Source organism: Prunus persica, chromosome G6, assembly GCF_000346465.2.
Source record: "Prunus persica cultivar Lovell chromosome G6, Prunus_persica_NCBIv2, whole genome shotgun sequence".
Taxonomy (NCBI): Eukaryota; Viridiplantae; Streptophyta; class Magnoliopsida; order Rosales; family Rosaceae; genus Prunus; species Prunus persica.
In genome coordinates, this window is record NC_034014.1 from 12,265,628 (window position 1) to 12,286,864 (window position 21,237).

Genomic DNA, 21,237 nt, shown 5'->3' on the forward strand with positions numbered 1-21,237 from the left:
ACAACTAATTAAGAAATACAACTAATTAAATAAAAGACAAGAAATACAACTAATTCAATAAAAAACAAGCAATGCAATTAAATAAAAGGCAAGCAATATAATCTAATGGTTTTGATCATTTAACCAATCAGTGTTGCTAGGTCTATCGTCATGGAAAAGTCTTCTTCTCATAACATCCTTTCGTTCTAGCTTATAAAATGACTTTGTTTAAGGGGACATATGGCTTGTATCTATGGCCATGGTTTCTCGATCCTTCTTCTCCATATCTTGTTTGAATATATACTCCATTTCTCTTGCATATTCTTCATTCATTGCCTTCTCATCCGCATCTTTTTTCATGTCTCTCTCAATTCTCATGGTGCCGTTTAGAGCAATTTGCTCCAAAAATTTTGTAGTATCATTAGTGGAAGTACTCCTTCTCTTGGCCTTCGCTGCCTTTCTCCCAATAGGCCTTGGCTCCTTTTGGATTGGTGAGTCTTGACTCATCAAGGAATCCAAATGAGAATCCGATGCCGTTGAATCATGGAGCCTCATCTCGTTCAACACAATGGTCAGACTCGTGGGAATAATTTTGAATCTTGAACAATTTCTCACCACCTCCCAACATTGATGATAGTTGAAAGATTTTTTGCCTTAGCCAATAGCACCGAACCACATTTGTGCTTGCATAATCTATTAAAAAAATATATTGGAAATGCAAGAAACATTTAAAAAATTAGGACATTAAATTTAATAAAACGGAAATTACAAATAATTTACCTCATCGCCAAGATTTTCGCCTCTTCGATGGTCGTCCCTTACTTTTGCCAATGCATCTCTCTATTTCCCCAACTCTTTATTCAAAATTTTCCACCTACTAGCCAAGACCATTTTTGTACGAGCCGAACCCGATCTTTCATAAATTCGGCATGAATTTTTCTCCACATATGAGAGAACTTCATCTCATTGCCCGTGGTCGGACAATAACCAACTTGGACCCAACACTCACACAACATAACATCTTCCATGGTTGTCCACGCCCATCCGACTTCGATAGAAGATGCCATAAGATGATGAATAAAAAAAAATATAGTGTATAAAGTGAATAATATTAGAAGGAGAAGAAAATGTATGAAGATTTGGTGTTGAAAGTGAAGAATATTGGTAGGTATTTATAGAAAAAAAGTTCAGAATATTTTGGTAATTTGTAAAAAATAATTAAAAAAAAAATTTCGGATTTTTAACGCACAAAAAAAGGCAACCATTGGATTGGAGGACAAAAAAGGATCAGACAACCTAGAACTTGCCATGTGGCTTCTAGCTGTTGGTGGATATCAAGGATGACGCCAGCCTGGTGTCAGCTCACATGCCAACGGTAAAAATATTTTAAACCCGGGCGCTGACGTCAGGTTGTCATCAGCTCTAACGTCAGCAGCCCTCAAGCTAGAGCACGAGCTCGTTTTGCCTTTAGACTGGCCCAGTTTACTGGGACCCAGGTGCTGCCCAGGCAGTTGAAGCCTGCTGAAACGTCCAACTGGGGCTTGGGCCCCCTCCTGCCTGGGCCAAGGCTGGTCGGTGAAAATGCTCTTAGGGGCGGCAATTGCTTGTTGTTTCTAGGCTTTAGCTTTTTGTGTTTTCTACCTAAATTATTTATATTTTGGATTGAACTTTTATTTTATTTGGTTGAGTTCTTGTTTTTAATTTTCTGACTTTTATTTTGGGCTTTTATGTATCTGTATAATAGTGCCATTTTCGTTCGTTAAAAAGAAAATTAAAAAAAATAAAATTGAGTGACATGAAATGTAGAGCAGAATTTTTAAATAAATTAAGCTAAAGTAAAATTCAATCGACTCCAATAAATAGACGACTTACATGAGTCGTGTTATTCGACCCGTTTGATAATCGGATATTCGGATTGGAGATTCACTCCTCCTGTGATCTTCTTCTTCTAATTCTTACATGAGATTCGCTCTCCGCATATGTTTCTCAGCTGCTCAAACTCCAATATTCATTTTCCACGTAAGAACACCAATAAATATTAAAAACTCGTATTAATATATATATTTTCCCTCCTTATTGAATCCTCTTCACAGAAAAAGCTCCATTTGTTTCTCTGCAAATCCGCCATCTCCGTCCCCATCTCACTCACTCACTCTCTCTATCTTTATATGTAATATACACACAATCGAAGAAGAGAATGGAGGCTGTTGCTCTCTCTGAAGATCTGTCCGATTCCACTCAGCGTTCCGACTCAGACAGCAAACAGCAAATTTACTTCATTCCCTACAGGTCTAACTCATTCACTTCTCGATTTGGTTCATTTTTTCCAGTTTCCACAGCTGCACAACTTTCACCAATCCACAATGAAGTTTCTTCATCAAATTTTCTATGCATTTTCGTTTCTGTGAATTTTCCGGAATTAGAAATGAGCAAAGGAAATTAGAGAGAAGTGTCACTTAGGCTTCTTAACTATATAATTAGAAATAAGGTTCTTAGTCTCTCTTCTTGTATTGTTATTTTTCAAAGTATTAGATTTGGGAGTGTCTGAATCATAGGGTTTTTATTGAATTCATGTATCCCGTGTTCATATGTAAATTGCGTTTTCAGTTGGTGGAGAGATGCACAAGACTCAGTTTTGGGCGATTCGGATGGAAAGAGAGGGATTTTGTATGTGACCTCGCAAGCTTCCTCGTATGCTGGACCTATGAAGATTATCAACAACATTTTCAACTCAGATCTTGTATTTAATCTCAAGCGGGAGGAGGATACTGTGCACAGTGGTGAAAATGGCGAAGTGGGTGTCTCAGGCCGAGACTATGCATTGGTCCCCGCAGAAATGTGGGTTCAGGCACTCAGATGGTGAGTGGTTTTGATTCGATTTGGGCCATTTTTTATGATATGGGGTCTTTTGAATGTGTTTTCAATGAAAAAAGAGAAAGGTGCTACTGAAAAACAATTCGGATTTGATATAATTTGCGCCCAGAGTCATCAGTGCTTGATGCTGCCATTTGCGGTTTAGATGGTGTTTAATGATATGAATAGCTGGCTCTAGGTCCTTCTGGTGTTTTAGAACTTGATACTTTGTTGTACATTATACGATACGTTTGACATGCTTTTGTAGGGCCGTAATGGTATCTCACGTTTAAATGACGCTTTGTTGTTTTATATGGAAGTGGATTGAAGTGAGTTGTTTCTATGCCCATGAATATTGCAAGGAATGTACCCCTTTTGCAAGCTTCTAACTGTTTGGTTATTCACCCTTGCTTCATTACTTTCTAGATTGGGCAGTTACATTTCCACTGTTTGATTAAATGACTGATGGATTCTAAGCTTCTTGCTAATATTTGTTTGATTAGAATCAGATGTTGTGCTTCTTTGGATTTTAATTGGTGCCTTGATGTGAGATATTGTGCGTTTGATTCCACTTGTGCTCTAAAAGTCTCAATGATCTGCATGGGTCTCTATGACTTTTTTGATACATTTGGTCATGATTTTGGGAAGTTAGATACATTCCAGGGCAGGGTGTATGCCTCTGATGCCTGTCAGTTAATATCTATATATATTTGTTGCATTGCACAACTATAGTTTTATTCTTTTTAAGTTGTGAAAATGGACTGACTACGTAAGCAATTACTTGTAATTACTTTGGCTCCCTACATTTTCCTTTTAGGTGAGCTTTGAATTGGTCTAACACAGTAGCATTTATTATATACCACTAGGGCACATTGATTTTCTTTTTCCTGTCGAAAAAAACTAAGGTACAATGAATTTTGGGGAGCTCCACCGTCTCTACTTTAAACCTGCAGCCTGTGGCAAATTGAGCCTGAGCCACTAATTTATTTTTCACATTAAGATTGGGGTAAAGTAATTCCTCTCAAAGCCTTTAAATTAGGAACATTATTCAGTATAATTTTCACCTTGCAGAAGTCACCTAAGTTTGATGTGCTTAAGCCATTTCGGATTTGCCTTCTTGGGATTGCTTGATTGTGTCCTACTCCCTGAACAATGCTAGAACCTTTGCAGATCTTAAGCCTCTAAAAGAGAAGAAAATTAAAATGATTCATAATTCTTTGACAAGACTGCAGTTATTTCATTCATTTAACAATATCGTCATTGAAATTCTGCAGTTTGAGAATACTGCCCCGTCTGTTAATAATTTGAGAACAATTAACGCTTGTTCTAGCATTAACACTCAGAAGAGCAACCTTTTGAACCCACCTGAGGTATGTATAATGGGGTTTTGCATATTTCAAAGAAAAAAAAAATCCCTTAATGTTTCCAGACGTGCAGGCATAATAGTTTAAAAGTATTTCTTGTAATTAATATGTTCAATTAGGCATTTTGCTGACGATGATGCATTTTCCTCCCATTGCAACTCATGGAATACTTTTAACTTATTTACTTGTTACTCATAGTTTGCCAAGTTTCTCATCCATGGTGTGATTGTTGTATACATGTAGGCATAGTGATTCTAAGGCTGCAGTGAAGGATGGTAAATGTTTTTCAGCTGCGGAAGATGACATGACCGATGTCTATCCTCTACAACTCAGACTTTCTGCTCCGCGAGAAACAAATTCATTGGGAGTAAGGATTACTAAAAAGGTCAGTATATGTAGATTATGTCTTGTTCCTGTTTTTTATTTTTAGTTATCTTCTGGCCTTGTGTTCTTAATGTTCAGAAGGCTAAGATTTGAAATTTCAAGCAATGGATTTATATTGCATGCAGATGCAAACGTTTTAAGAAGCATAAATTTAATGGTCGTCACAAAAAAAAAGTATATACTTATTTGGAGGGATCGTCACTTTCTCTCTGTACCTCTGTCTCTCTCTTTTTTTTTTTTTTCCTTTCCCTATTATTTCCTTTCAACATTTTAGCGAAAAGCGTTATTTTTTGATATGATGAAATGAGAACAACTTTACAACTCCGCTGGTGTTCATTTTTGTTGAAATGCTACTCAGTTTACTGATTAAATGATTACCGTTCATTAATGAGGAGGTCCTGGCTTCATACCTTTTCCAGACAACTATTATCTCAATCCCCTTTTGCACTTTGGGCTCTTTCACTTAACAAAATGACACAAAGTTTGGGCTTGTCGGGTTGTAGAAGAGAGGCTAAATACACTAAATATGGGTATTTTGGCCCCATAATTTATATATATTAAGTACTGGATAAGGTAAGTTTTAAATTATTTAGACAGGTTCAGAATATTTGAACTTGTTAACTCTGGTTTGATATATTATCACTTTCTTAGGGATTAAATAATTATTTAGTTGCTTATATTCTGAATTTAGGGATTGCCATTGTAGAATTTTGATTATTTTTGGCATTTGATTATTCTCGGATTGCCTATATAAGTAGACCTTGGTGGTAGTTGGTCGATGAAGTGTGGGGGCTTCCTCTAGGGAGGGAAACATAGAGCAATCCTGTGGTCTCCATGTCTAAGAAGGTTGAAAGAAGTTGGAAAGTTGTCTTTTGTCTAGGAGCAGGATACTTACCTTGGTGCGTTTTGTTTAGTACTGTCTATTTTCTAATTGTTTGATTTACTTAGTGAGGTCGCAAAAAGGATTAAGAAGCTCATGCGTGATCATGGGGAGGGGAAGAAAGATCATCTAGTGAGATGGGAGGTAGTGTCTCATCTTCCTGTCAAATGGGTTTTTGGGGTTGGAAATTTGATTTCTTTAAATAGGGCCCTTCTAAGGCAGTAATCGGAGGTTTTTATAATTCTCTTTGGCACTTGATTACCTATATATAAGGTAATGGCTGGATTCTGTAGTGGTAGTAATGTAGTACAGCCTGCCGGTATTAGATTAAGCACTTAAACAATAGAACATAGAAGATTATAAGAGATGAAGTTATAGATCGAAAAGTTGAAAGAAAGGGCAGAAACAGTAGAGTTCTAGGAAAAGGTTCACTCAACATTCAAATCTGAATTTTAAACAACTACATGGAGTATTTATAGCGAACTAAAACCTAGAGATAATAGGATAAAAATCCCTTGCTAAAACAGAAAGCCTAACCCAAATAAAATAGGAAACTTAGAAATCTTAGAAATCTGGAAAAGAAATCCTACTAGATTTTGGAAAGCTAGAGAACATAGGAAACTAACAAATAAATTAGGAAACTAATCAATTTAGGTCCTACGCATCCTGCATCAGTAGTTTTTCATATTTTTAATGAGGGTGAGAAAAGTTGGTAGATATGGTGATTAAATTGGTGGGTGGTAATAGCACTTCCCTTTTTTCCCTTTTTCTTTTTTAATCCCTTAAATTCCTTTTCAGTGACTTGGGTAGGGGTTTTATTTTGAAACTTAATTTCTGCATACCATTGATGGAAACAATGTGCCATGGAGGTAGTAAGATAATATAAGAGAAAGGGAAAAGCTGATTTAAAGGATACAATTTAAATTTTGCAAGATTCCTAGTGGAACTTGCTTAATGAGACAGAGCTCATGATCACACGTTTAGTAAGTGATTTATTGCTGAACTTATGATCAGACATATGTTTTTAAACATTTGTCCAACAATGTGTTCCGGTCAGTTATTCACTGATAAAATACTCAAGTCTTAAAATGGAACTAAAAGTAAAGGATGGATCCGTAACTATTTGTTTTATTGACATGTTCGTCGGAGTGCACTTTTTCCTTTTATTCTTTTGATGAAAAACCTACACCTTATCAGAATCACTTATTGTTGAGAGAATCCCACACAGGGAATTTAAAGCTATGCATAGTAGTATATAATGTTGTGAGCCTCTCCACCCATTGCCAATTGTTTTTGAGTTGGATGCTTTATTTCTTTTGTGGAATCAGAGCATGCTATATGCATGTCAGGCCCAATGGCTGCATGTGCTCCTCACTTCACCCAATAGAAGTTATCCATGTGCTTGGCTTAAGTCACACCACATGTGAGGGGGTGTGTTGAGCGAATCCCACATTGGGAATGTAAAGCCTTGCATAGTAGTATATAATGTCCTCGGCCACTCCACCCATGGAAAATTGGTTCTGGTGATTCTGCTTGTTGCGGGATTTCTTTGTCTTCCCTATGTTAATATGATGTTCTATTTTCTCATTTTTGTATTTTTCTGTTAGGATAATGGAGTCGAGTTCTTCAAGAGAGCCTGCAAAATCTTCAGTGTGGAGTCTGAGATGGTAATTAAGCTCTTTACTTGAGTATGTTATTTTATCAGGATAAAGTGGTTGGATTTTTAACTTCTGTTATTGCACCAGTTGCGCATCTGGGACTTTTCTGGGCAGACAAGCTTATTTTTTACAAATGAGAAAAGTAAGTTTCCAAGTTATCAACGGCAGTCAGAAGGGGTAAGTGATAGGTTGATATGGACACTTGTTAATTCATTGTCATCAACCATTCTGCTACTCTGCATACTCCAGAATTTGTTTCGTGTTCTCAGTTGGATTACTATTCTTGCTATCTTCCGTCTGATATTAAGTAAGCTATACTCATGATCTACCCACTGCCGTATCTCATGCTTTGGCTTGATAGCTTGGTAAACTTTGGCTTGATAGCTTGGTAAACTTTGGCTTGATAGCTTGGTAGCTTGGTAAACTCTTGTATGATGAGCTAAAAATTCATGCTTTAGATTGGGTTGAAAAATCTATATGTGCTCAAGATCAGGTCCAGCTAGGTTCGATTAAACAAATGAAATGTTTTTTTTTCTTGCTTATATATGGTTTTAATGGTGATAAGTTTATTTGAACTTTAATGCCTCAACATCTTATTGTATGGAATTTGGAGCCTGTTAGAGTCTTTGATGTAGGACCCAAAGGGAAATTATAGGGAGAGATAGAGAAAAAAAAAGGGAGACGAGAAGAAGACCAAGAGGGAGGCCAAATCACGGTGATCTCTCAATTTATTCATGGGCCTAGTAGTGGAAAGAGGTTCGAATATAGAAGGAAACTAAATAAAATCAAATGATGACATAATTAAAATTCCTAAAATAATGGCAACCAAATCAAATTGCACCAAAATGGATTGTCCAAAACTTAGCATAAAATACTTCAAAAAATCAATAAACCCTTTATCTGCATGATAAGTAACTGAACTAAATCCTTACAGTCAAGCACAAATTGTTGAGGCCAGTTTTGAGTTTCTCACAAATGGTTGGGTTCATACACAGTTCATGTGTTTGAGGCATGTCCATTGTGCTTCATTTCTGGTATGGGACAGCCTAAATGTGTTTAATTCCCTTATGTTTATGTGGGATGCGTTGATAAATTCCCTTAAATGCCAGCTTCAATGGGTATATTGGTTTAAAAACGATACTAATTGGAGCTTGTCTGTGGCAAGTCTTAGTGTTGTTCCTGTCCACTAGGTAGTGTATGACTTTTCTTTCTTAAGAGTATACATATATGTGTGTATATATATAAATATATCTTCCATCTTGTTGATTTATTGACCTGATATTTGTACCAGTGGTCTCATAGACTGTTCTCTTCAACTGCCTTAATGTCGTAACTCTTCAAAATTGTATGAGTCAAAAGCTGTGGTATTTCGGGCAAGAAAAAGTCTAATGCTATTGCCAAGTTCTTTGCACATTTTTCCCGGGCTTCAATTTAGTCTTATGGAACACATATACTGACTTGTTAGGTTGGCCGTATATAATTGATGCTTTCTTTCTTTTAGGGATGTTAGTGGCACCGCTGTATCTTGTTTAGAGTTAATGCCAATTTTAAGTTGCTAATTGTCCGCAGGATGTATTCATATTGCTCTTATATGGAAAGTAAATTATTGGGCTTGAATTCTGAATTATTGGCTGCCATTTTTGTGATTTATGTCATTTTGATTCACAAGCTCTAATAGTTGTAAGTTTTTGTATGATTTTGTGCAGATCCCATTGGAGTTGCAAGTATATGGGTTGTCAGATTCCTTTAAGTGCAGGGAAGGGAAAAAAGATGAGAGGGCCGCACAACATTCTACCATCGCAAGTTCCTGTTGTGGTTCTTCAGTTATGATGAATGGTTCTGGTGGAATCACAAATTCTAATTTCATTCGTTCAGTCTGGGGAAGCTCTTGCGAAGCTGGTTCCTTAGGATTGACAGGACTACAGAACCTTGGAAATACTTGTTTCATGAATAGTTCCATCCAGTGCTTAGCCCACACCCCAAAGCTTGTTGACTACTTTCTTGGAGATTATAGTAGAGAAATAAATCCGGACAATCCGTTGGGCATGGATGTATGTCATCCTTTTTTGCACTCTTCATAAACTTATTAATTAATACATTACTTGGTATGAATGAAGAACAAGTTACTGAGTCTATCATCTGTTTACAGTCTGTTAATTTATGCCCTTCTCTGTCAGGGGGAGATTGCTTTAGCATTTGGAGATCTGTTAAGGAAGTTATGGGCTCCTGGAGCAACTCCAGTGGCTCCACGGACGTTTAAGTCAAAACTTTCTCGATTTGCTCCGCAGTTTAATGGCTTTAATCAACATGATTCCCAAGTTAGTGAACTTCTTTTTGGAATTTCTCTCTTTTGGGTTCAAGGTCTATAAGGGTTGGGATGTTCATGTATCATACTATATTATTGTCATAGGAGCTCCTGGCTTTTTTGTTGGATGGACTTCATGAAGATCTTAATCGTGTTAAATGCAAGCCTTATGTAGAAGTTAAGGATGGTGATGGTCGATCAGATAAAGAGGTAGCTGATGAGTATTGGCGAAATCATTTAGCCCGCAATGACTCTATCATTGTTGATGTGTGCCAAGTGAGCATCTTAGATTTGCCTTTTGGTTCGATACTTTACTTGCTGTACTAAAATATGGATAGCAATGTGCATTAATTACTTTTGAGATGCACTTGATGATGAACCTACAGGGTCTAGAGTTCTTAATCAAGGTTTTATTACCAAAATATTACCCGGATCAGAAAATAGCTCATCAAATTGGATCCCCATTCCCTTTTTTTCTTCCTTTTTGAGAGTTTAATATAAGGTGAATTTTTCTTATTTTCAAAGATAAGTTTATCAGCTCTATTGACCAAATGCATCACCCTTTTCTATTTTTATACATTGCAGGGTCAATATAAATCAACATTAGTTTGTCCTGTTTGCAAAAAGGTGTCTGTTACATTTGATCCATTTATGTACCTCTCGCTACCTTTACCTTCAACAATGATGCGGACAATGACGTTAACAGTTGTCAATACTGATGGAAATTCTCAGCCATCTCAATATACCATTACTGTGCCCAAGCATGGAAAATTTGAAGATCTCATCCAGGGTTTAAGTGTTGCATGTTCATTGGGGGTTAATGAAACCTTTTTGGTGGCTGAGGTATTTTTCAGTGCTAGAGTATCTGATATGAGTTCCTTGCATGCCAGTGCTATTGGATGATATGCGTGTTACACACACACACATACACACACATATATACATGTGTGTCTTTGTGTTCCTATCTGGTTGATCTCTGAAGATATATAGTTCTGTGCAGATATACAACAATTGCATTTTACGTTATCTTGAGGAACCATCTGATTCATTATCTTTAATTAGAGATCAAGACCAGCTAGTTGCTTTTCGGTTTATAAAAGATGTTGAGCAATTCCCTTTGGTCGTGTTCATGCATCAGCTGATGGAGGAGTAAGTATTATCTTCTTTTTCCAATCTATTGATAGTGGCAATTTCCATTCTTATTTGATTGTAATTTGTGTATGCAAGTTGCACAGAGTTAGGTTGTAAGAAGGGACGCTATGTAGGAGTTGTATTCTTTTTTGTTTTTTATATGTAGAATACTATAGCTCAATGGAAATAGGTGTAACCTGCATAAATAAATTTAAATTGAAAATCTCAGTAGCAATGTTTTATATTCTGAATAGTTATGAAGTGAAAATTAGTTCAGACCAAAAAGTAAGTGAATCTTAGTTTGCCTATTAAGCTCATGCGCGCACATGTAACACAGATGATTTCTTTTAGAATCACAATATTTGTTATGTTAAAGCAACTTCAAGTTATTTGTCAACCACACTACATTCATTGCATGGATGTGAATGGTTTTTACTGTAGTGGGTGCTCCTTATTGTTATTGTGAAAGAAAAGGGTGTTACCGAAAACAGTTTAGTTCTATGAAAGACTTTTGTTGAGATGTGTACGTGACGGGTTACTTTATGCCAATGAGGCTAGAATTATTGGTCTCAGAAGGTGATCCAACTGTTAAGATTTTCTTTTGGATACAAAAACAAATGTATCATCAGGTAACGTTATCAAAACAACAGAGTTTTCTTGATATATGCAATGGCGTGCTATGACGTTCGGTCTTTTCTTGTGATCTCATATTTTTGTTGACTTAGGAGACCTGAATTTGGGTTTTGTTCGGATGTAGCCAGTAGGGTTTTTCATGGGTTGGTTTAGTTTTGTTGAGAGTATTATCCTATATTGGAAGTAGAAGCCCTGCCCTAGTGGTTGAAATGATCTTGTGCCTCTCCAGTCTCCACCCATTGCTAATTGGTTTTGGATTGGATGCATGCATTCTAATATGGTATGAGAGCCAGGTTATCTACGTTGGGCCTAACATGTGATCCCCTGTCACGCTTACGAGAGCGACATGTGAGGTGGCGTGTTGAGAGTATTATCCCACATTAGAAATAGAAGCCTTGCCTTAGTGGGTTAAATGATCTTGGGCCTCTCCACCCATTGCCATTTGGTTTTGTGTTGGATGCTTAGATTCTAATGGATTGAGCTCTTTGGGTTACAAGGTCTGTGGCCCAATGCCATGCACACGTGAAAACTGAACCCACCCATTCTGAGATCTGTATGGTAGCAATAGTTTAGAACAGATCAGAAAGGGTACTTGTGAGTTGGGGGCTTAGCGGAGATGAAAAAGGAAGGAGAATAAGGGTTAAATTGAGATGGGGTTGTGAGTCTGTGACCATGAGAGTGGGTGATGCCACTTTGGTTCTTGAAAATGGCATTGGAATAGAATTGAGGTGGCAGATAAATTGGAGAGGATATTCAAAAGAGGCTGCTGGAGAGATTAGAGCTTGATTAGCTTTGTCCCTTTGGTTGGTAAACTGTTACAGGCTTTTGATAGTTGAAAACAACAGCCAAAAGACTGTAGCCTCCTGATATATCAATATTACGTAAAATATGTTTAGTTGTTTGGATTGGTGATGTAGCACAGCCCTGGGTGTGTTAGTTTAAACACTCAGAGCAATAGGACAGAAAAGAATATGAGAAGCTGAAGGGAAGAAAAGATAGAAGGCAGGCAGAAATCAGAGAGTTTAAGAGAAGGTTTAATCAATATTCAAAACTGAATTTTAAAGAACTACATAAGGGTATTTGTAGCAAACTAAAACCTAGAGACAATAGGATTAAAATCTCCAGCTAAAACAGAAATCCTATTCCTAATAAAATAGGAAACTTAGAAATCCTACTAGGATTTGGAAAACTAAAGAATTAGGAAACTAACAAATAAATTAGGAAACTAAACAATTTAGGTCCTATGAGTCCTGCATCAATTGGTTTCTAGTTGTTATGAAAATCCAAACCCAAGGCTGAAGCAACCTCATCGGGTTCCTCAAGATTGAATCAAAAGGAAACCCAGGAAAAACATTGGATCAGATAAGGTTGCAGTTTCCTCAGCTGAACAGCCCTATCAGCTAGTTTCCACCAACAAAACTAATTTTACTTTGTTCTTGTTGAAATAAGGCACTGAATACAATAATGTTTTCCTTTATTTTTTATTTTTTCCGTGTGAAGGGTTTTATTGTATATAACCTTTTTTCATTCTGAAAGTGAAAGTTCATTATTAACTAAAAATGATAGTTTCTTGTTTCATTATTAACTAAAAATGATAGTTTCTTGTACTTTTGGAGATGCATTTAAATGTGTGGCTATGTGTATGTTGAAGCTGAATGTCCATAAAAGAGTGTCCAATCTGGGAATAGCAGAGAATATACTGGTTGATTGTAATTATATGAATTCTTTTTTTTTTTGGTCCGAAAAAAAGACTTTTGTCTTTAAGAAAACGCAATATGGGTATTTTTCATAATTTACACCTAGCATTTTGATCTCCTAGTAGTCGTAATTTTCAAGACTAAGGAATATGCTCTCTGATAAGTTAGTTCTTCATTGACATACTGGGTCCTGTGTACAATTTGCTTTTTCTGACAGGCAGTACATGCCACTCTTAACCCTCTTATTTGTTCTATATTGTCAGCCAGTACATGCATGGAAAAATGACATCAAGCTTTGGAATTCCTCTTGTATCAAGACTTTGTAATTCTGCTAGTGGATCAGATATCTGCAATTTGTACTTGAAATTACTTAAGCCATTTCAAACACCTAGAAATGATTCCCAAGAATGTCTTGATAGTTCAGAGAGTGCCACTCTTGAAGAAGTCAGTGGAACACAGGATACAACACCTCCTGTTTTAGGTGGGGGTGTGAACTCCTGCTATGGAAATGGGGTTGACTCACCTTTGGATTTTGGTTTTCAGTTTTACATAACAGATGAAAAGGGAACTTCCAAGGATAAAAAGATAGGAATGAATGAGATAGTAGAGAAAGAAGAGTCCAAGCAATTAAATGTGCTTGTATGTTGGCCAAAAAAGTACATTGGAGAGTATGATACTCGCCTTCTTAGCTCATTGGCAGAGGTTTTCAAGTCTAGCCTTTTTGCGAAAAAGCCTCAGGAGTCTGTTTCTCTGTATAAGTGTCTTGAAGCGTTCTTGAAGGAGGAACCTCTTGGACCAGAAGACATGTGGTGAGTTGGTGCATCTTGAGCCTTTTAAATTTAGCTTTGAAGTATTTTGTGTTGTATACACCTATGATTTGGAAGAGCTGAAATATCTTGATCACTGAATGTAATGGTTTGTTCACTTAGTTTTTTTCGTAGAGTCAAGGACAGTTGGGTAGGTTATGTGAAATTGTTGTTATTTCATTTACTCATTGCAGTACTTTTGACATCAATTTTGGAATGAAATCGTTTTCCAGTCATCTATAGATTTCTCTGTTTGGATTAGGATATTAAAGCCCTTCTGGTTGCGTCTTTATTTTATTGCTTATGCAAAATACATAATTACAGGTTTCTTGTGATGCCATTGACATTAGCTCCAAACTTATAACGTCTCACTTGTGCTGGATCGCTTTTGTTCGAACAAATCACATAATCAAAAAAATTTCTTCTGTAATATCTGTTAAATCATGAATTTTTATTTATTTATATCAATTTACCTCTCACTATCTGACTATATTTTCACAACATCCTCATCTAAACAGCATCCCCATCAACTATTGGTAAATGATCTTGTAATGCTCAAAATAGTGGTCCGTCAAGTATTACTCGTTTTTATTGCTTAGTTTGATACTTAGGACTAACACACAAAGGGTGATAATGTTATGTTCTCGTGGTATAAGACAAGGTATTTAGAGTTTAGTACAAGGTCTCAAACTTTTATTACTTTGTGAGAAGGTATTTATAATGTGTGCTACCATTATTGCTATTTTAGGTATTGCCCTGGCTGCAAAAAACATTGTCAAGCCAGTAAGAAGTTGGATCTTTGGAGACTGCCAGAGATCTTGGTGATTCATTTGAAGCGGTTCTCATATAGCCGATGTTTTAAGAACAAGCTAGAGACATATGTTGACTTCCCTGATGATAATCTTGATTTGTCAACATACATTGCCTACAGGAGCGACCAGTTATGTAATCGTTACATGCTCTATGCAGTTAGTAATCACTATGGAAGCATGGGGGGTGGTCATTATACTGCATTTGTCCACGTAAGTGGTGCTTCTTGCTCAATGTTTCTTTCATTTAGTTTTTGCCTTTTTTCCTATATCTGAATGAAGAATTTCATCAACTTTCTGTTCACTTGTTTTGAATTATATATTACGTTCGCATTTCAAACATTATGGACTCAGAGCTAATACATTTCGGTTCAAACCTTTGTAACCTCTATCATCTCCCCTTTCTCGAAGAGTATTGCATTGGAATCTCCATATGTTATATGCATCATGTGAAAACATGCAATACTAATTTCTACACGATATGGTTGGTGACTAGACATTACAGCTGAGGCATAGATTCTTATAACTTTGCTACTTAATCTGGTAGCATCAAGATTTGACCGGATGCTTGAAGAAATTGAATTAATTATAGTTACCTAGTTATTCCTTTCTGTTTTTAAATCTCTTCGACATCTAACCTGAGAGGCTTTGCACTTTGTTGCAAAATTTCACTGTGGGGTTCATTTAATGTCTCTCATACTTAGTGATAAATTACTAAAATTGTCCTCATACCATCAAGGCACTGCAAGTCATACAAGAGAACTTGATCTAGTTAATCTAATATCTGTAAATTGGAGGCTTATTTTCCCTTTTCTTGTAATTTGGTATGATTTGATGCATAGGTTAACTTATGTTGCTTCACACTGAAGTTCAACGGTTTTTTTTTTTTTTTTCCTGGTGTAGCATGGGGCTGATCGGTGGTATGACTTTGATGATAGCCATGTTAACCCTGTCAGCCAGGATAAGATAAAGTCTTCAGCTGCTTATGTTCTTTTCTACAGAAGAGTAATAGAAGTGTGACATCAGAGTTGAGATGCATCTTTGGAAGCCCTTTTATCATGGTGAGTGAATTTTTCAAATCAGTCCTAGGACTGTAACCCCAAAATTTCATTCTTTTAGTCTTCAGCATTCTTTATTTCGGATTGAGAGTTTCCGTCGTGAATGAAAATGGGGGAAATTCGAAAGAGTGACGGTACCGACCTATATAGAGGAGGTGCTTAGAGGATTGTAACATAGTGACAAATGACAAAAAGAGGGACCTAGGATACTGTAGAGAGTTATAACCATTTGATGAAGAGAATTGAACTCCCTGGATTAGGGAGATTTCTGAAGTGATCTGCTCTATGAAAGTGTAATTTTTTTTTAACTGGGATTAGACATTTGATGGGCAATTCATTAATTTGTAACTTTGTATTAGCATTTTGGCGATCTTTATTTTTCAACGCTCAGTAATATTTTTAGCTTTTGAGCTTGTCTTCTTTCTCATTCATCTTGTAAATATGATCTGCTGGGTGCAGTACTGCCAATGACCTTGGGGTCGTGTGTACTTCTTCCCCTTGGACATATGGAACTCCTCTCCAGTCTTTATTATAATTTTTTTGGTGTATTTTTTATTGGTTGGTGATGAAATGGGGTTTGGTTTGGACAACCGTCTGAGCCCTGATATCTAATGAAATTTATTGTGATATTTTTCATCTATAATTTAGCGAAAGCTGATTTTGTTTACTAGAATGCTGCATCTTGTCTAATTTCTGTTATTATATATGCCATAAAGTGGCATGGGTTGTTCTGATACTAGCCTTTTTCACCACTCAAATTTGTTTGCTTTTCTGTTATCTAAAGATGACAAAAAATGGGAATGAGAAAATGGGAATGATAAATTTGTTTGCCCAAATCTAATTTGTATTAATTAGACTTAATAAAGAGAACATGGTTGTACAATATATATAGAGCTTCTATTGATAAATTCTTTAAATATGCTTATTTGAGGGGCTCTACAATTATTTGAATATGATGTCATTTGACCTCTCAATTGAATTATTGAAATTTTATTACTTTCTTGAAGTACCGTGTTTATTGATTTTGTAGGAAACAATTGGATGTCGAAACGGTTTTCGATTGGTCTAATTTTTTGCAAGAATAATCTATGAATGTAGACTTAAGGTTTAGATCGTTGAAATTTTTTTTGTAAGAGATTCTTAAGGGTGTCTCTCAAAAAAAATTATTTGAGGAATCTCTCAATAGAAAGGGAATATATATATTTTTTTTCATTCGATAGGGAGGGGTATGAGGGAGTATTATATTGGGTCACCTCAAGATTGTCTTCTACATGAATTGAGCTTGGGTGCTCTTGGGGAGAAGAGGGAAAATTTGGCCCACTTTTCCATTGTGGTGCCAGCCCGTGTATGTATATATTGAAGTAATAAAATTGGAGTAATGAAATTGGAGTATATAGATTGTACAGAATATATATATTGAAGTAATAAAATTGGGGGACAGCATTGGTGTACTTTCATTTTCATTGGAGAAAATCACAGTATTTATATTTATAGTAAGTTGGACCACGTTACTTGTCTTTCCTATCTAGGTGTATAATTAAAAGATAGGAACCAGACCAGACCCCACCTGTTGATTGTGTTGACGCCAGGACCACTGTCATGATTTTCTTTGCATTCTCATCTTGCACACTTCGTGTGGTTCTCAATCCCTTCATATGAAATATAAGAAGTCTCCCTATATATCCACATGAGGTAGCCCAATTTCTTCTCTAAGGGTGGGCAATAATCCGGCCGAATTGATCAAATTGGCCGATTTAAACTGTATTGACTGATTTGTTTTGGTTTTATTTCGGTTTTGAGTTTTTGTAAATTAACTTAAAACGAATTCAGATAAAGATGCATTTTAAAGTTTGATGAAATTTCAAAGTTTTTTATCTTTGGTTGATTAGTTATTAAACTTTAAAGTTTCTTGACATGTTGAATTTTAGGATGGTTGCTATAAAATGAAAAATATGTAGTTGTAATTGGGCTCATTGGTTGTATTTGTTCCCAAGGAAATCCAAAAGGGCTTGCAGCACATTCCTGTGCAGTATAATTGGTTGGCAGCAACTCGATAACAAACATTCCATCACTTTGCTTAATATGTTAGCATATCATGCTGCAAACAAGTTCTTTTCACTTTAGCAAACTCGTTCCTTTCATGGCAGAAGGGAAAGCACACAAGGAGAACTTCTTGCAATTAACATTTGGTGCATAATGTTGCAAAAATAGGATATAAAGATTCTCGACTCACTCTACTCTAATCCTAGGTACGGTACAACTTCAAAATTTGATATCAGAGAAATCTTAAATATCCTACATGTCTACGCCACTCAATTACGAACACACTCAGTTAGTGACATACATCAACGCATACATTTTGATCCCCGTAGTCTCTTATATAACCTCTGACATATCAATTCTCTGTAAACTGGTGCTGGCAATTGGTGCACACGTAGAAAGTAGTTGCTCCTTCATCTGCTGATCGCATCTATACAAAAAGATATTAAAGAAAGAAAAGAAGGCAACATAGAAGATAATTAGATGACAGGAAAAATAAGAAGCAGAAAAAGAAGACAATTAGATGATTGGGCGTTTGTCGAGTACCTGTCTGGAATAATATGTATGCTCATTGTGGCCACATTTTTCACATGTTTTAGCATCTGTCTGTTAAGAGGAAAAATAGTATAGAAAAATGAAAAGCAGATTCCCAAACAAATACCACACCTTAAATGAAAACTGAAAAGCACAGCTACCTTTTGCAATTGCACTTTTTCTTCACGAATTATTGATATGCCTAGCTCCCTTCTAATATCCTGCAACAAGGACACATATAGAGTAATCCCTTGGTTCGGTGATACAAACAACTCAATTCAAGCATCACCATCTCTCCCCACCCCGAAAAAGGGAAAAATAAAATAAAATAAAATAAAAGGAATAGTGTGCCAGTACACACACAAAAGCACACATGGATTAAGATTAAAATGATTATGAACTTTCTTCTTAGGCAGTAAGATGTATATATGTTTCTCTGTGTGTGTGTGTGTAGGGTAGGGTAGGGTAGGGTAGCTTTTGCATTAGAACATAATTAATAATAGTATCAACCAAATGCAGTCGCTATGAAAGACATAAGAACTTGTCACAAAAGATGGGCATACCTCAGCAGTGGCTGTGTAAGATATTTGTCTTCCGGAGATCTCTGAAGACAATGGTAATCATTTTAGGAATATACAAAAGTAAGGAGAGGAAATATTAAGTTAAGGGTTAATGTTTTTGAGTCATTTATAAACCTACGAAAATAGTATTTATGCCATACATAACAAAGTCCAAACACCGTGAATTTGGTATATGTGGTACCGCAAATGTTTGTAAACTACGAAGTAACACTTGCAGCACAAATGGTACAGCTCAGAAAAATACAAAGCCTAATACCAACACATGATTAACATCTATAACATTTAGAATATAAAACAATTCCAAAAAGTAAATTCAATTTGAAATTAGTATATATGATTAAAATATAGTAATACACATGTGCTGACATGGGAATACATGCATGTATTCACATGCATTGCTGCATACAGAGAGGATTTATTTATCCATCAATCATCTGAAACGAAAGTTAAAACTTGCAAATAGATTAAACATGCAAGTAAACGTGAAAGGCTGAAAGCTCAAGTTTCCTCTACCTTTCGCGCTTATCTTACGCTTGCACAAGGGGCATTGAGCATGCTTAGTTGAACTCAATGTTCGCATAGTCCCACACAAGTCGCAGAACATGAAATCACGTCCTTCAGAATATGCCATGAAATGCCTCTCCTATGAACCGTTTACTATTGTTGATGAACCTGCACGTAAACCTTTAAGGATTAACAAAGTAATATCCAAACATGTCTAGAGAGGTGCATTGAGAATGAGATTTTTCCAAGAAAATGCACGAGTTATGTTGAGCATTTCATCAAATAGCTAGTTGTGGCACTTAATTTGTCCATGTTCCATTCTTAAAAAGGTCTACCAAATCAAATTCATATCTGATTTTCATTCATATTACCACAAGCCAAAGAGCGAATTCAACAAACAAACCAGCAGCAGCTATTAAAAAGACCAAATCATTATATAACCAACATTACTGGAGTAATAAGTTGAAGAAGAAATTGTAAACAATGATGCCCAGATACTGCTACAACATATGTAAATCATTATTTTTCTGATAATGGAGAACTAATCTCCATAAATCATTATTCAAATGTTTATAACAATTATCTAGAGCCAGTGCAACTGTTCTGTGTTTTCTAGTGGCTAGCAGCTGAAATATTCTCCAATACAAATAGGAGCAGAAAACCAGAATTTTTGTTACATAAGGGAACTACCTCCCACCCCAGTTTTGAACACCTTACATTCTCTCTGTTTTTTCTTTGCTTTTCAATCTAGCATTCAATTTGTTCAGCCCTTACAACTAGGGGATTCAATACCTTCAGTTATGAAGAAGCACATAAAAAATAGAGCAACACCAAAACCCAAAAACACAGCAACAACAAAATACAAAAACAGTCCAAATATCAAATACCCACAAATTAAAATTGGTCAAAAACACCAAATCAGAAACACCCAAACAGTCCAAGTCAGATTTTCGTACCTTTGATGAAAGCCCAGGCAGTGAGATCTGAGAGAAAGAGAGGAGGATATGAGTGAGACAGAGAGGACTGAGGAGGCGGTGAGATAACTGAGCCGAGAGTTGAGAGAGAGAGAGAGAGAGAGAGTTCAGAGAGCGCGAGAGAACTAAAAAAAAAGTTAAAAAAGAAAATTAAAAAAAAAAAGTGAAAATAAACTGGGCGTGCAATCCCAAACTTGTGAGTCTCCAAAATCTTAAACCCTAAACCCAAAATATCAATTTTAGGTGGTGTTTGGGATTGCTGCGCTTAATAAATAAGCAGCTTATAAAAAAAGTTTTGGAAACAAAAGCGTTTGGTAAAACAATTGAACGCTGCTTATTTTAAAACCTGCGGTGACCCACAGCAGAATCTCGAAGCAGCCAACACGCTGCTTCTTAAGGGGTCATTTGGTACACAAGCTTGGTTTGGATTGGCTTGGACTAAATTTAGTACCATGTTTGTTTCATTTAATTCTAGTCTTAGATGGGATTGCTAATATCGGGTCCACCAAAAACACCTCTTTAAGAGGGGACTACTAATCCCATGTAGAAAGGGAGGATTAACTAGTCCTATGTTTACTAATGTATGAGATGTATATATTATATTGTAATACTAATAACATATATTACTATTATTATTATTATTACATACACATATACTATAATGTACATATATATATATGTATACAGTCCTGATCTCTTGGACCACAGGAGTCCAAGAGATTGTGGTCACTCACCGTTGGATATTAATCTAATGGTTCAAAAAAGTTGGTACCAAGGAGATCAACATTCAGCTAAGTGATGCGTTTTGCAGTCAGACGGCTAGTGACCAGGAACAATTCCGATCCCGGGGTACACTAATTCATTCTAAGGTTGCGCGTTCAGAAGGAATTCCACAGAAAGGTGACTTTCATGGACACGCTCAAGAGCATTATAAATCATCAATATTGTGAAGGAGCGTAAGATTTTTTAAGATCAAAGAATAAGTACTGTAGAAATACTAGGGGAGTAAGGGAATGCTGGGATCTCAAGGGAGATGGACCGGAACAG

General features: G+C 36.2%; 2 protein-coding genes across 3 annotated transcripts; one reads left to right on the plus strand and one right to left on the minus strand.

Annotated features, from left to right (window-relative positions):
* On the plus strand, window positions 1,881–16,193 carry LOC18774829 (ubiquitin carboxyl-terminal hydrolase 8). 2 transcript variants are annotated; one of them, XM_020566520.1, is made up of 13 exons: window positions 1,881–2,268; window positions 2,587–2,838; window positions 4,440–4,581; window positions 7,068–7,127; window positions 7,206–7,295; window positions 8,825–9,169; window positions 9,296–9,436; window positions 9,529–9,699; window positions 10,009–10,266; window positions 10,424–10,572; window positions 13,148–13,693; window positions 14,439–14,712; window positions 15,403–16,193. In XM_020566520.1, the coding sequence occupies exons 1-13, from the start codon at window positions 2,177–2,179 to the stop codon at window positions 15,517–15,519; spliced, it is 2,637 nt and encodes an 878-aa protein (XP_020422109.1). In that variant the 5' UTR covers window positions 1,881–2,176; the 3' UTR covers window positions 15,520–16,193. The 2 variants fall into 2 exon arrangements, with proteins under 2 accessions (XP_020422109.1, XP_007207199.2); XM_007207137.2 differs by lacking the exon at window positions 1,881–2,268 and adding an exon at window positions 4,107–4,202 and having other exon boundaries at window positions 2,752–2,838.
* Window positions 17,644–20,564, minus strand: LOC18774111 (DNA-directed RNA polymerase I subunit RPA12). Its single transcript, XM_007208472.2, has 6 exons — window positions 20,173–20,564; window positions 19,226–19,384; window positions 18,695–18,735; window positions 18,293–18,352; window positions 18,144–18,203; window positions 17,644–18,027 (listed from the first exon to the last, which is right to left on the minus strand). The coding sequence occupies exons 2-6, from the start codon at window positions 19,341–19,343 to the stop codon at window positions 17,953–17,955; spliced, it is 354 nt and encodes a 117-aa protein (XP_007208534.2). The 5' UTR covers window positions 19,344–19,384; window positions 20,173–20,564; the 3' UTR covers window positions 17,644–17,952.